Source organism: Brachypodium distachyon, chromosome 4 (genome assembly GCF_000005505.3).
Source record: "Brachypodium distachyon strain Bd21 chromosome 4, Brachypodium_distachyon_v3.0, whole genome shotgun sequence".
NCBI lineage: Eukaryota > Viridiplantae > Streptophyta > Magnoliopsida > Poales > Poaceae > Brachypodium > Brachypodium distachyon.
In genome coordinates, this window is record NC_016134.3 from 40,599,020 (window position 1) to 40,613,712 (window position 14,693).

The 14,693-nt window shown below is 50.2% G+C and overlaps 3 protein-coding genes and 1 long non-coding RNA gene across 4 annotated transcripts; 1 reads left to right on the top strand and 3 right to left on the bottom strand.

Annotated features, from left to right (window-relative positions):
• Window positions 1–5,215: 5,215 nt before the first annotated feature.
• On the bottom strand, window positions 5,216–5,879 carry LOC104584706. The gene has a single exon (XM_010240070.3). The coding sequence runs from the start codon at window positions 5,726–5,728 to the stop codon at window positions 5,480–5,482; it is 249 nt and encodes an 82-aa protein (XP_010238372.1). The 5' UTR covers window positions 5,729–5,879; the 3' UTR covers window positions 5,216–5,479.
• A 1,454-nt stretch (window positions 5,880–7,333) lies between these two features.
• LOC112268957 lies at window positions 7,334–9,396 on the top strand. Its single transcript, XR_002960548.1, has 2 exons — window positions 7,334–8,641; window positions 8,761–9,396. It is a non-coding gene; the product is annotated as an uncharacterized LOC112268957 (long non-coding RNA).
• Window positions 9,397–12,468: 3,072 nt separating this feature from the next.
• On the bottom strand, window positions 12,469–13,252 carry LOC112268912. Its single transcript, XM_024455183.1, has 2 exons — window positions 12,882–13,252; window positions 12,469–12,753 (listed from the first exon to the last, which is right to left on the bottom strand). Exons 1-2 carry the CDS (start codon window positions 13,175–13,177, stop codon window positions 12,693–12,695), a joined length of 357 nt encoding a protein of 118 aa, XP_024310951.1. The 5' UTR covers window positions 13,178–13,252; the 3' UTR covers window positions 12,469–12,692.
• A 518-nt stretch (window positions 13,253–13,770) lies between these two features.
• On the bottom strand, window positions 13,771–14,601 carry LOC104584707. Its single transcript, XM_010240071.3, has one exon. The coding sequence runs from the start codon at window positions 14,400–14,402 to the stop codon at window positions 14,058–14,060; it is 345 nt and encodes a 114-aa protein (XP_010238373.1). The 5' UTR covers window positions 14,403–14,601; the 3' UTR covers window positions 13,771–14,057.
• Window positions 14,602–14,693: the final 92 nt, after the last annotated feature.

Here is a 14,693-nt window from a genome sequence, read left to right on the forward strand (position 1 = left end):
GGGATCCACGGCCCGGCCCGATGCGTGGGCGAAAAACAACAGAGGGTTTTTTCTTTCAATTCTCGTGCTTAGAAGGGGAAAATCGGGACGCGGATTTTGTGCACCTGGGTGCAATCGAACTCCAAATCTAGACAGTCATGTTCCACTTTGGGATCCGTGCATGAAATTTTTTTATTCCATTATGCGCCGGTATACCTGGGTTATAGGACGCGGGACACATGCACGGACGCACCAATCCCTCCCATCTTGCCCGAGTTTGGCATGGCGCCGCCGCCTCCTCTTCTCTCTCTACCCGGCGCGGACAGCATCTTTCAACTGCCCGGAATTCCACTGCGGCCTCCGGGATTCGGAATTCCACCGCCGCCTCCGGTCGGTTGGCAATCTCGTCCACGACACCGCCTCGGCCTCCTCCCGTCCTCGATCTGATCGCGACTCCCGTCCTCGATCTCGAGCACGCCGGTCAGGATTCGGCGGCGCAGAACTCGGCCTGAACGGGATTCGGCAGCACGGAACTCGGCCTGAACGGGGGCGGTCAGGATTCGTGGCGCGGAATGCAGCCAGGGTGGGAACGGGCGGGGTTCTCTTCCCGTTCTGGACGAAGCCGCGGCTCCGGCGGCATGGTGTTGGATCCGGCAGCGGGATGTGACAGCTGGAGAGGGAGCGTGTGCTCCGGCGAGAATGAAGGGAGAACTCGGGCGAGATCCAGGCTGGAGGAGGGCGGCACGGCAAATGGGGTTCTCTTGCCCGAAGGAGGCGGCTGGAGGACGGCGGAGCAGAGAATGGGGCGGCGCGGCGAGGCCCGGGCTTGAGGAGAGAGAGAGACGAGGAGGAGTTGGCAAGGTGGAGATCGGGGCTGGTTGGAGGCAGCCGCCCATGTGCGGACCCCCACAGCGAGCTGCATATACAGAATATTGTACTAGGACTTATACATTTTATATACATCCCATCATCAATCTCAAAGCTTGGACGTGCGGTGCCGACACAGAGAGCGAACGCCTCCAGGTGCAGGAAAGCATTTCCCGGGAAAATCGTTCAAATTCACTTTGGAGCAATTTAAATTTATTTTTTCTGTCAAGAATGCCAAGGTCATTATATTAAATCAACTTATTTTTTCTAGCGAGGATGCCAAGCCATATATATTGAATCAACAAACCCTTACAAGAATCATTTTTAAAAGTAAAATTACACACAAGTCCTCGTGGATAAACGTTGATCGTCGTCTTTCTCCTGCACTCGCCGGTTGCGCGTCGTGAGCAAAGCTCGATGCTTTCTTTGGACCATCGATGCCAGCAAAACTTTGTCAATGTAGCAGCCAAGAAGTCGCCGGTCGAAACCAGAAGACGACGGCGACGGTCGTCGGATCATCGTCACGGAGAAGAAGGCGACAAAGAGGATTAGATGACTGTTCTAGATCTGGCCAGATGATTCAGGAAGACATAGCCTTACTAACTTCGCAACGAAGTCGAAGCTGACCGAGCCTCGCCGATCAGAGAAGGAACCAACAATCTGAGACACGTGGACTATCTGCAAAACACGAACACAAAACTAGATCCACCACTCCAAAAGAGCAGCAACCAAACACCCCAATCCTCAACGCCACCGACGAGCTCGCCGTTGACGAGGAGTTGAATAAACCTTATTCTTGATCCGCACATTGCCGAATCGCCACAATAGCGTCGATGTCGGTTGACCAAATCATAAATTTAGAGACATGAGCGTCCAGGATCCGCATCCCCTCCTACCGCTGGAGCGGCCAGTAGAGGAGGCAGGGACCCGTCGTTGCTTGCGGGCCGGCTAAGATGAGAAACGCGATCTCGGTTTATAGTGGCGGCTAGGTTGCGGGAGAGAGAGGGAGACAAAACTGTCGTGTGGTTTTACTCTGACGTTGTTCCGTCGAGTAAATCTTTGTCAAATCAATTTTAAATATTGACGTTAAAGCAATCTAATAAAATACTCCCATCGGTCCATAATAAGTTTTCATCACGTGTGAGCGGCTACCCACGAGAAACTTGAATATATTGTTCGTGGAACTAACTACCAACGCGTCCACCAGCCATAGATCACAAACTCGTTCAGATTGAGCAGTCGGATCGATCATTTGAAAAATCCAAAAAGGAATATTCCAAATTAAGTCTTGCATAACCAAACACGGTCCGAAGGCTGCCATGGCGACATACGTTTCCTTTTGCTAGATGCCGCCTTTTCTCCGATTTAAGGCCACTTCAATCGTCTTAGAGCATTTTCGCCAGTTTACTTATTTTTGTTACATATCCCTATAAACTGTTAATATAGCAAATCAGTAAGGAAAGAAAACTGCTCCACCAACTTACCAATCCGGTTTGGTATCCCTGTAATTTTTCGGTAATTACCTACTCCATCCGATCCTAAATTGTTGTCAAAATATTACATGTATCTAGACGTTTTTTAAGAATAAATACATTCATATTTAGACAAATTTGAGTCAAGAATTTAGAATCAGAGCGATATCTTTCTCTCTCATGAACCCAAATATACCAAATGTGAAAGCCATTTGGTAAAACTCCGCATGTGCACGCGTGAGACCGAACTGGCGAATCTGAAATTTCAGCGCCTCCTAGGCCATCGCCCTACTCATCGTGCCGGTTGATTCCGGCACCCAGAGAAATCCCGCAGCACCATACTTCGGCCCGGTTTTAAATAGTAGAAATATTTAACCGTCCAACGAACAACAATATAAACTCGCAGATCATAGCTAACTGTAGATTGGATCGCGGATTATGTACTGTTTCGATGAAGAGGAAGAAGCCGTGATGACGATCGAGTTGACTTGACGAGGTTCCTAGCGACGAAGACGGCGGCACGTAGCACCGCCCGACTTGGACGGCAGACGACCCATGGTGACGACCGCCCGACTTGGACGGCAGACGACCCATGATGACGAAAGCGAGCGGTCGGGCGGAGCGCTTCCCAAAAATCTTATTCGCCCTCTCTCGTACAGGATCACAAAGGCGAAAGGTTCCGATGACCTGCTCTCCCGTTCGCCGGTGCATGCCAGCGCTCGGGATGGAGTAGACTACGAAGACGGCACAAGAGCAAGAGGCAGGCGAAACCCTAATTCGGTTGTGTTGCGTACCGATCGGAGGGACGAGGCGGCTGTATAAATAGTCACGCAGGTATAGGTCGGTTCGGTTTAGGAAACCTGAACCGACTCCACAAAATCTGCACGCGTCCGTAATAGATTCCAAAAATACCTCGCGCGCTAGACAAAAAGATAGGAAGCCCGGTCCCGCACCGACACGACACGGACTCGGCCTCGATCCACGAAACATTGACGAGGCGAGCGGAGGATGAGGAGGAGCGCGCGTGGGGATTTCCCTTGCTCACTTGCTTACGAGTAGGTGAAAAGCAACATCCGTTATATTTTTGTCTCACTTACTCTAAACTAGCAATGTGGGACTATTCTTATTTCCACTCCACTCATCTGACTTCATGAATAGGTTTTTGAGATTTTCAAAATTTATTAAAAATTTAGGCCTGGACTGATCAGGCCCACCAAATTCTAACACGGTCGCGGCCGGCACGAAAATCTACAATTTCCAAGGACGACGCCAACCTAGTCTTCGACACCAAGACAGGGGTCATCGCCGCCCCTCCTTTCTAGGGACCCAAGAACTTCGCCGCCTTGTGGGCGGTCGGCAGCACCGTCTACGCCCTCGACTGCGGTCTTGACGCTCAGCGCCACAGCTGCTTCGAGACGCTCTCCCGCGAGCCGCTGCCAGGTTACGTACAATGGTGGTAGGAGTCTCTCCCCGCGCCGCCCTTCCGCCCGGGCCACGTCGTGTCCCAAGCCCTGCATCCCGACGGCTCCACGTTCTTCCTGTCCCTGGACAAGTCACCATGGCACCTTTTCCTACGACACCAAGCGCCGCGCGTGGGCGCGCCACGGACGCAGCTGGACGCTGCCTTTCGACGGCGAGGCCCACTACATGGGCGGCGAGGTGGTCAGGTGGACGCGTGGGTCGGCCTCTGCTCGCGCCGCAAGTGCCGCCTTGTGGCGTGCCAGGTGCTCTCACCCAGGCCAAGCGACGACGACGACTGGGGCCGGGAGCTGGAGCCGGCGCCGTGCAAGTCCAAGACAAGGAAGGACGTGTTGACCTACGCAGCAAGTGGGAGCAGAGGCATCTCGGTGCCAGCCTCACCTACCTGGGCAAGGCCGAGTTCTGCCTCCAGGAGTTGCTCACTCAGAAGGGCTATGACTTTTCAATGGCCGCCGGCGTCAAGGTACCGATGCTCCTTCACTTGGTAACCTTCCAGGGTGGAGTACTCCGGCGACGGTGAGCAGCTCTGCGCGGTCAACAGGAAGGCTAGCTAGGACCTACAAGCTGTCTCGCGACTCGTCTGAATATACACCTATTGCATTCCGGATGTAATTCAGGGTTGCGCATTGATAAATTCTGGTGTTTTGATGTGCGGCATTTCAAGGTTTTATATACCTGATCCGTTCCTAAATATAATTTTTTTTTAACTTCCTCCTAAGTCAAATTTATTAAACTTTGACAGTTTATTAAAAAAATTGAACATTTACAACTCCAAATTAGTTTAGTTAATCCGCTATGATTTTTATACTAGTATAGTTATTTAATAATATTGTAATGCTGTATTAGTGTATTTTCTATAATTTTGGTCAAATTTTATTTTATTTTTACTTAAAACAAAGTTATAGCATCTTAGCAATGGAGGGAGTTTGTTACTGGTATCTTTGTGTCACGCAAGCAAAACATCCATTTGCTGAGATTTACAAAATTAATTTAAAGCTAGGCACCCGTTGGACCGACAACCCATAAGATCTATTATTGCAATGTGTACTTTGTCTGCATACGATAATTGGTAAGGTACAATTTTTCGCTGGTTGGTGCGTGTGGAATCGTCCATCCATTTTGCTGACTATGGACATTTCAAAAAAAAAAAAATCGCTGACTATTTTATCATGCATGGCTTCACCGAATTGGATGACCAGCGACTTCGTTTCCTTTTTTATCATGCACATGCACAGCGCATGCTTAAATTAACAACTGGACATATACGCAAACGGCGCAACGCTGATCTTAATGTTCTATGCCCTTGCTCGAAGCAATTGTTGCGATAACCTAGCTTGATTTATTCTCCCTCCGGCCTCTTGATTTAATTTGTTTTCTTTTCGTCTGATTTACTTTGTTTTCGCTTGGGATTAGAGACAAACACACGAAAATTAATTAATTTGTTCGCAAAAAATAAAATACGTACAGTCTCCGTTTCGATCATGACTCGTCGTATATATGTACAATCTTCTTGGTACTAGCTTTCTTTTTTGTGACAGCATCGTCTTCGTACTACTAAGAATTTCCAATAACGAAAAAGAAAATATTAAAGAATCATGGTATATGCAATTAGAAGCTACTCGTAGCATAATTGAAGAACCTATACACTTTAACGAACTCGCTAATAGCCCTCCGCCAGGCCGCTAGTGTCCGGGCCCCTTGGGGCTGGGCCCCGCCGGCAGCCTCTGGAGAAGCATGTCCACTGTCTTCCTCGCTTCTTCGGCCACCGCCACCGCCGCAGGGTACACCGCCAGGTAAGCCTCCCCGCCGCTACTACTCCGCTCCGCCGCCGGCATCGGACGCGCCGCGCCGGCGAGGCCCGCACCGGCGACCAGTAGAACAACCACGAGCATGCCGGCGATCGCCGCGCGCTTCCCCGACGACGACGCCATCCACGCACGCACAGAGTAGTTGTCAAGAATTTATGGTGGTGTGTAGTGTAGTGTGCTGTTGTTAGCTGCGCCTGAAACTCTGAAGAAGTCGTAAGAGCTAGCGAGCCGGTGCGAGTTTGCGAAGAAGGCTAGCTGTTGTTGGGTTGGTGGTGCATGTAGTGCGAGCCTAGGCAAAAACTTGTATTTATAGAGCTGGATGGAGTGGCGATGGGTCGGTGAGGAAGTACGTGAGGTTGACGTGTTTGCTGAGCTAGGAAGGAGGGTGGAATGGAAAGAAAGGGGAATGATGATTCGTGGCGCGTGATCTAGCTGGGAGAGCTCAATGGAAAAAGACGTGTAGATTTGTTGACCGGTGATCGGTCATGGAAAAAGATGGGTTTGATTAATCAAGCTCTCTGGCCTCCCTTCTTGGTGCGCAAGTCACTAAAGACTGGCAGATGCCTGTGCCCATTTCCAGCTGACCGACGGTTTCACAGCACAGCTGTGGTCCTGTCGCCTCGCACGGCGAGATGGACGCTTACGAATTTGATCTATCGAGGGTTCAAAAGAGGAAATGGTACGTACTCCTACGTGTGTATCGCCGGCCTCACCGCCCGTTTTGCCCCGATGACTTTGGCTTTGGCAAATGAAGTCGTGATTCTTTTCTTCAGATCGCCTCGGTTCTGACTGTAAAGCGAGCGAATCTATGGGGCCCCCGATCGCCAGCAGCAACCGGGAGAACCTGAACTGAGGGTACCGAAAGTTCCGGGAACCTGCCCACGGCCGGGGATCGTATTCGTACGCCCACTCGGACTCGATCGGCCTCCGTTGAAAACGGCTTCACTTTTCACGTGTTCCTTCCCATCGTCCAACGCTGAAACACGCTAGGTAGTTACGAGTTTAGTCATGGTTTAGTACGGAGTAGTATACTTCAGATCGACTGACCGTTCTAAGAGAGAAATTAAAAGCGCAGCAAGGGAAATTGTTGACTGTATGGTAGGATCGTGGTAGTTGTACAGTGATGCAGTGATGCCGTTATACCATCGATTTAGTAATGGTATTTGTATTCTGTATTCAACTACTCGTCTCGTCAACAAATATCTACGGAAACGCACGAAGCTAGCGACTAGTCAACGAGTGCTAATAAGGTCAAGCCCAACAGTCTGCTGCACTTGGAAGACCGGGACTACATGCGACTTCGGAGTTCAGACTCGGCAGTTTGAGGATTCGATATCAGGAATGTCGGTAGGTTCGGATTCGTGCCAGGTAACACGGTGTTACTGTTGCTAACACCAAGCAGGAATCGTGTGGCATTGGTAGGAAACTACTCCCCTGCGTCACAAGATGCATGCAAGGCACTCACACATCTTTAGATAAAGTTGCAAAAAAAAAATGAATTGAGTTGTTTTTAGTTTATTTGCAAATAGCCTAACTTTCTTTAGGGTCTGGTCGTATCGTTTTATTTTTAGTGTGAGACATGATATTTACTCCCTCCGTCCGCAAAAGGCCGTACGTCTGGATTCAATTGTCCGCAAAAGACTGTACGTGTACGTTTTCTGCTGTGTAAATTTTGCATTTAGCCCTCCGCCGATCCACGCCTCGTGTTCAGCCCACCGCGACCACCCAATCAGCCCCAAATCCTCTCCCCCGAGCCAATCCTGTTCACCGAAGACTCCAGCCTCATAAATGTTGTGGCATGCGGCAGTAGCACTTTGCTCTGGCGCTAGCTGTAGCTGGCAAAGGGCTTAATTTCCTTGGAATAGTCAGACGTATGGTCTTTTGCGGACAGAGGAAATAGTTCAATTCTAGAGAAGTTGAACTAAATATCATCACTTCCATAACAGATACAATGTTCCAATCTGGGTCAGGTGACACTCCCGCACAAGTAGCCCAGACTCTTCTCCTAGCTTCCCACCACTCTTCTCCAGAAACTCCTCCTGTTCTTTGGTTGGCTAGTGCCGTCGAAGTCGCCTTCTCCCCTTCTCATCTCCTCCACCAGCGCCGCCGGCCGGAGTGAGAGAGCAAGGGAGTATGTGCGTTTGTAGTTCCAGCTTGGAGGTTATTGTTTGTATCTGCTGCACTGCTCTGGATGGCCTCCGCCCTTTTCCGGTCATCTTCTCTGTCTCCGGCGGATGAATTTGATGGGCAAAGCCATCTTCTCCAGCCGGCTCCTCTTATTCCTCCCTCCCTCTCCAATAAAAGCTCCGCTTCGGCTCCATGCAGATCGATTCCCCTTTTCTCCTCTCTTCCTTGCCATAGATCCATGTCGATTTATTGCAGATCTGGATGCCTGGCCTTTGGTTCGTGGCTTGATCTAGCTGCTTTCTTGTTGGCTTGGGAAACCAAAGCCTGCAGCAGTGCTCCCCCATCTTTGGTGACCATAAGCAGGCCATCCTGTGGCTTTGTGGTTAGCCGAAATCTTGAACAGTTGGAATGTGGTTGCTCTGCATCTGATCTTCAGAGGTTGACGGGGAGCTCAAAGTTTGGAGACTTTTACTCTGTTGGTAGTTGATGTGTGCTCAAGCTTCATTACTGCTATATGTTTATGTTATCATTTACATTCTGAAGCTTGGGATTAGGGGTGTTATGTGCGTCATCTCAAAGTGTTTATTTTGCACTTCGGAGATTAGAACAGTTGATGATCTTGCTAAAGTTGGTGGTTCTTGCTCGTTCGGGTTGATTCGCCGATTGCAGGTGAGAGAGCCAGTGTTGTTTGATCCCTAGATCCAACGAGTGAGGAAGTTTTAGATTGAGCTCGATGTTGCGTCTTTGAGATCTACAACTCAATCTTTGGATACCTCTCGTGCACCTGCCTGCTCGATGCCGAAAGAGTCGCTGGCGCTACGGAGAGCTTGCACAAAAGAGACATTTGAAGATTTCAACCATGGCTGCGCGTCAGGGTTTTTTCATCTGGCCCGCCATCAGACTCTTGTTGTAAGTTTCACCGGCTTTAGCTTTGTACTCACTGTTCTTGTTTTCATATTGTGCAAAGTTGCACTTGTGTATGCTCTCCTCATGAGAGGTTTGTAATCCCTATGTTTAATATATACTAGCAGGTGTGCCCGTGCGTTGCTACGGAACCCGGTGGCTGGAATCAGCTGCAAGGGGGTGCGCAGGTGGTTGGCGAAGGCTGGTAATGTCGGGACGCTTAGGGCGCTTGGGGATGCGGTCATGCGGCTGCACTGGGTTGCGAGGTCTAGTGAGGAGTTGACGCGGCGGGCAGAATGGAGCAAGCAGCTCATGGCGGCGTCAAGGTCGGCCGTCTCTCACGAGTCCGGCGGCTGGCGGCGGTGGAGGTGGTGGGAGAACAGGTGAAGCGGGTGGCGACGTGACGGCTTTGCTCGGAGTGCTGTGGCGTCGGTTGGCATCGGTTGTAAGACGGAGGAGGAGAAATCGGGCTGGGGGTGGAGGGGGAGGCTCGGGCATGGGCTCACGCGGGCGCGGTGGCGTCGGTCGTAAGGTGGAGGAGGAGGAATCGTGAATAAGACGGGAAGGAGAAAAAATAACGGGAAGTGGCATATTTGTTGTAATTTTAACAAAGTTGACCTACCACGTCCGTGCCAATCACCACCAACTCCAATTTAATAGATAATAGTAAGATGCCCGTGCGTTGCTACGGAACAAAAAAATTATGTCATACACACGTCAAGCAAGACAAAAGATTTGGACATCAAGTAAATAATTAACAATCTGTTGGTACAAATATTTAAATTACAGAATGTTTAGCCCACAAAGTTCATCACCGGCATACTCGGTTATGCTAAATCTTGAAAAAAAAACCTCCAACATGTGTGTAGTACAAACACAAAATCTGTCTCAGATTCTAATTGAGCAGAAGCGTCACCTTTGTACAGAAATTGCGTAACCAAACAAATCATGTGCAGTCGGAAAAAAAACCAATTTGTGTGCTTCAAATGTCGCATTGGATAAAATGAAAGATTATTTTACAAGAACACGAAGAACACCATGGCTGGATCTTGACGGCAGCAGAGGAGGAGCGACATCGGGTAGGGGTAACATGGACCAAACTACCATTCGCCGTTGAAAATTTGATCAAAATATATGTTCGCCTCTTATAACAAAATTTTCTGTTAATCTTTTGACATGGACGAATTGCTAATAAAAAGTCTTCCCAAATAATTAGCATCAAGTAATTCCCAAGCGAAAAAATAAATGTGTCTTTTCTTGTAGATTCATGTGAGAATCCCAAAAATAAAATCAACACAAATATATGAACAGATACGGAAATTATCCAATGTCCTCCGCCACTTCCACGTAGTGCGTGGCCCGCGGCATCGCCGAGAAATCCACCGGCGCTAAGATACTCTCTCCGTTCCTAAATTCTCGTCGAAATATTACATGTGTCTAGACGCTTTTTAGGAATAGATACATCCATTTTGGGGCAAATTTGAGACAAGAATTTAGGAACGGAGGGAGTACTCAGTAACTTGCCGAGAAATGAATCATTTTTTATTCATGCAAACACCATTATTGATTGATTCCAATCAAGAAAAATGAAGCACAACAGCAGCAATTACTAACTCACTGGAGCTAAATCGATGGATTATTTTATCAGTAAAATGGCACTCCAACAATTCTGCTAGCTTTCTTATCCAAGAAAACTTATATGTTAATATAGTAACATATATAAGGAGGAGGAAAAAATTGCATCTAGCGAACTGACCAACATCATCAGGCTTTAGGCCATAACAAATGCACTACATGAAGGATTCAGAAGTTTCAGAATATCACAACGATATATGTAATGGCAGTTTCATTGCATCTGTTTAGGTCTTGGCTCCCATGCAAAATAAAGGAAGCCCACAAACAGCAAGATGACAATTCAAGAGAAACTTACGAGTAAAGTTTCCTTAAGACATTTCAGCAAACACCTTTCACATCATAGATCTTGGCGGCATAATACCACAATCTCAATCCTGCATTAATCTTGCAAAATACAAATATCAATCACTACATCTCAATCATCAATTGATATAACATGGGATCCTGCATCAACAGTGTTAAATTGTGTTAGTGAGGAAAAAAATCCCTTGATGATGTACCGAATCAAGATAAAGGATGGGCACGAGCCACGAGCTCATGAGTTGGTGTAGATATACGCGGCCAACAGCTTGCCAGAGATGTGCACGGCCACAGGCTCGCCGGGAGGGGCGGCCGGGGCAGGCTGGAACACAACCTGAAATGGCGACCGCGGTGTGGAATCCACCGCCGACCCCTCTGGGCAGGTGACGACACCAAATCCGGCCTGCCCCTCACGCCCACCGTGGCATTGGAAGATGACAAGAACCGGCAGCTGCGCAGGAGAAAGAGGAGAAGAACCGGTTCTTCCTGGTGGCGGCGGCGGATCCGGATCGGGTGGGAGGGGACTGGAGTCGGCGGCGGAGAAGAACTGGAGGCGTGAGATCCCGATGCGCTGGTGGGGCGGGGAAGACAAGAGAGAAGCGGGTCGGACGACGAGTCGCGAGGACGAGGCGAGCTCCAGCGAGATCTCGGCTGCCGGGGCCGCGAAGGCCGACAACGCCAACGCCACCACCACGGAACCCGCAGGCACGGGCGATTTCTCTTGTGGGTAAGCGGTACTGCGAAGTGAGAAGCCGAGGGGTTGGGTAGCCGGCGTGCGATGGCATATGCGTAATTTTAGCGAAATTATGGACAGACGGGACGGACGCCCACCTGCCGGCGGATAGGAGTCGGCGCTGCGCGGCGCGGAGGAGGAAGGCGGCGTGGCGGCTCACACAGACAAAGGCGACGGGAAAAAAGAAAAATCCGTTTCGTTTTTAGGTGCGTCCGGGTGCGGCTCGCTTGGTCAGATCGAATCGGCAGGTGGGAAAGAGGAGGACTAACGGCGCCCACCCATCACCTCCAACTCCAATTTAATAGATAGTAATAGATTCTCTTGCAAAAAAAATATGGGTCAGGTGTTTTTTTGTTTGAGAGAACCAAGATACTCTTGCCACGGTACCAGCACCATTGACAACTTCTCAAGCTGCTGCTCAGTTACTTTGGCTTTGCCCATCCGCCTCGGATGATCGACGGGACAGATTGGTAGGGAAAGTGGGCATCTCGTCTCTAATACCAAATGTTATGTCCAGAGATCCAGGCAGGTTTGGTTTGGCGCATAATGAAATATGCCAAAAAAATTATCATTCACCAAAAATTGGCATTTGGCAAGTCTTTAGCCAATTCTAGTTCAGTTCTTTGCCAAAATCGACGAATTCACGAGCTAACAAAAGTATTATTTGGCTAGCCGATTTTTTAAAAGAGTAACATTGGGCTCACACCAAATCGTATCCACATGAGAGGGATAGATATGACAGCGGGACAGCCTTACAGTTCAGGTTCTAGACAGCCGACACCCTTTACAGCAGCAGAACACGGGAGCACACGCAAACGACAGAAGCTTCCGGAGTCTCGATTCATTCGGCCCAGGTCGCTGGATCGAGCTTGGGGTTGGGCTTGGACCTCCGTTTCTCCCCGGGCTCATCAGGCCCGCTGTCTATGGTGCTGGTTGCCGTGACAACTCTTTGCGTCTTTTTTCTTTTGACGAGAACAACTCTTTTTTTTTTGAGGACGACGAGAACAACTCTTCGCGTCTGGAGTAGTTAAAGTGCGTTTCAACCCGTGATCTCTCCCTTTCCATTAATCTTGAGTAGTTAAAGTGCGTGTAAATAAAATATCGAAGAATGAGCGTCGGTGTTGGACACTTCGTGAAAAGTTGGGGAGTACTGTGCATGTGAATGTCTGGCCAACGCATAGAGTTTACTGAAACTGAAGCAAAGGGAACAACAAGACCTGACATTTGTTAACTAATTTGAGTTCACTAGCGCGCGCACACGTTGCCGCTGATGTCTTACGGCGCGATGCTCACCGCACCGTCATTGTTAATTAACCACAGCAAGTTGGCAACATTGTTGGAAGACAGCATCGTTTTAAATTTCCCGGTCTCTGCAACTGCTTTATCGACTCAATCCTCGAGCTTGGAAGAGCAGCAGCAGCAGCACAGCAGCGTCAGCACCCACTCGAAGCTGCAACCAACGTGCACGCGGAGAGAGTTCAATCGATCAGTCAGACTCAGACAATCTCTCTCCTGGCATGGCCTAAGCCACTAATCCAAGCTCCAGGGTCAGTAATTAAGTGCAGTACATATAATTACCAGCATGCTCCGAGATCAAAGTGTCTTCTCGGCGGCGGACACGACCGCGGCGGCTGCTCCCGAGCAAATGCGGCGTCCATGGAGAAGGCGGAGTAATTATGCAGCAGCCTCGGCTCTGACTGCGCTGCCCGCAATAATAGCAGCGGCGAGCCAGCGGCGTCGTCGTCCTCCCGGCTCGTCGGAGAGAAGGGCGGCGACGCGGAAGGCGACGGCGTGAAGGCGTACCGGCGGCGCCCCGGGCCGACGCTGACCGGCAGCGGGGACGACGGAGAGGAGGAGGCCCCGCTGCTGCTCATGGTCTCGGCACGCGCGTACGTGGTCGCGGTTCTTCTATCACAATCTTACAATGGAGATACGCCAGATCAGAAACCAGTAAGCGCAGGAGTTACATAGGTCAGGTGATGAGCATGGCCCGTAGAGCAAGCGTGCATGGTCGTTGTGTGCACGCACGGAACGGAAGATTGCACTGGTAGCTGCCTGACTCCCTCTTAACGTTTCGGCCAACTGTGAGTCAAGGAGAGCTCACCATACATTCTCTGGCCGCGCTTAATTGGACTTTTGACCCAGTAACCCGTCTCGTGCGTGCACGTGCACCATACATTCTAATCATCAATATGGATGCTCCGGCAAACTGATGAGAAGCTCCGTCTTGCTGATAGAATTTTCTTAAAAGAATAAGGATTTTTTGTAGATATGAATAGGGTGAGTTGGGAATTTGTGAATCTGACAATCTGTGACTGACGTGAGTTTTGAATGCATCAAACTGCTGTGTACTTGCGATTGGTATTAGCAAACCAAACATATGGTTTGGTTGATCGAACAAGCGAGTGGACAGCCTTGGACAGAATTGTGTGGATGTAATAACTACGGAGTACCAACCCGCAAAAAAGAGTACCAAATCGACGGTGCTTTCACAGATGGAGCATGCATACGGAATAGGAAATAATGGACAATGATAGTACAAGTCCTGATTAGTATAGCTAGCCAGTACGGTACACTACATTCATGGCATGCCAAGCTAGGTAGCTCTCGGTCTCGGCCGGTCGTTCATTTGGTACACCAACTAGCTTACATACGACAGCGTACATGTAGCCATGTAGGCATGTAGTGGAGAGCGACACATTCTGTAGAGGTAGCGCTAAAGCTCTCACGCACGAACGGAGCACGAATATGTGACTACGGGAAGCCGTGCTGGAGGTAGTAGTACTTGCGGGCGGCGGCGGAGGATGCGCCGAAGCAGCCGAGCAGGCCCGTGGACGCCCTGCCCAGCCACCACGCCACCGCGCCGCGCGCCCGGGCCTCCGCTCCCCTCCCGGCCACGCGGGCCTTCCGCACCCACACGCGCATCATTCCCTCTCCGACATCCCCACGGCCAAGCGTGGCGGGGGAGATGAGCCGGTAGCTCCGCACGAACTGCGACCGCCGCAACGCGTACTGCTCGCGCTCGCGCCCGGAGCCGGAGACCCGCCAGGACGACGGCTGCTCCTGCTCGTCCTCATGGGATGGCGCCGGTGGCGGCATCGATATCGGCCGATCGCTGGCCGCAAGTCAGGGCAGGTTCCCCGAGCCGAGTGAGTGTGTGTGTGTGTGTACGTGTGGCCGTGCCAGTGGAGTGGACGGCGAGTGCAGAGTTATATATGGATGGATGGATGGATATGGATCCAAGTGATCAGGTAGCGAGTGACATGAGCAATTTAAGCTAGCGGGAGTGGTTGAACCAGAAGCTCCTAGACAAGGGCTTGTTTGGTGACGATGGTTGCACCCGGACGCACCAACCCGGATATACTGGCTGTACCGTGCCGTCTCGATCGA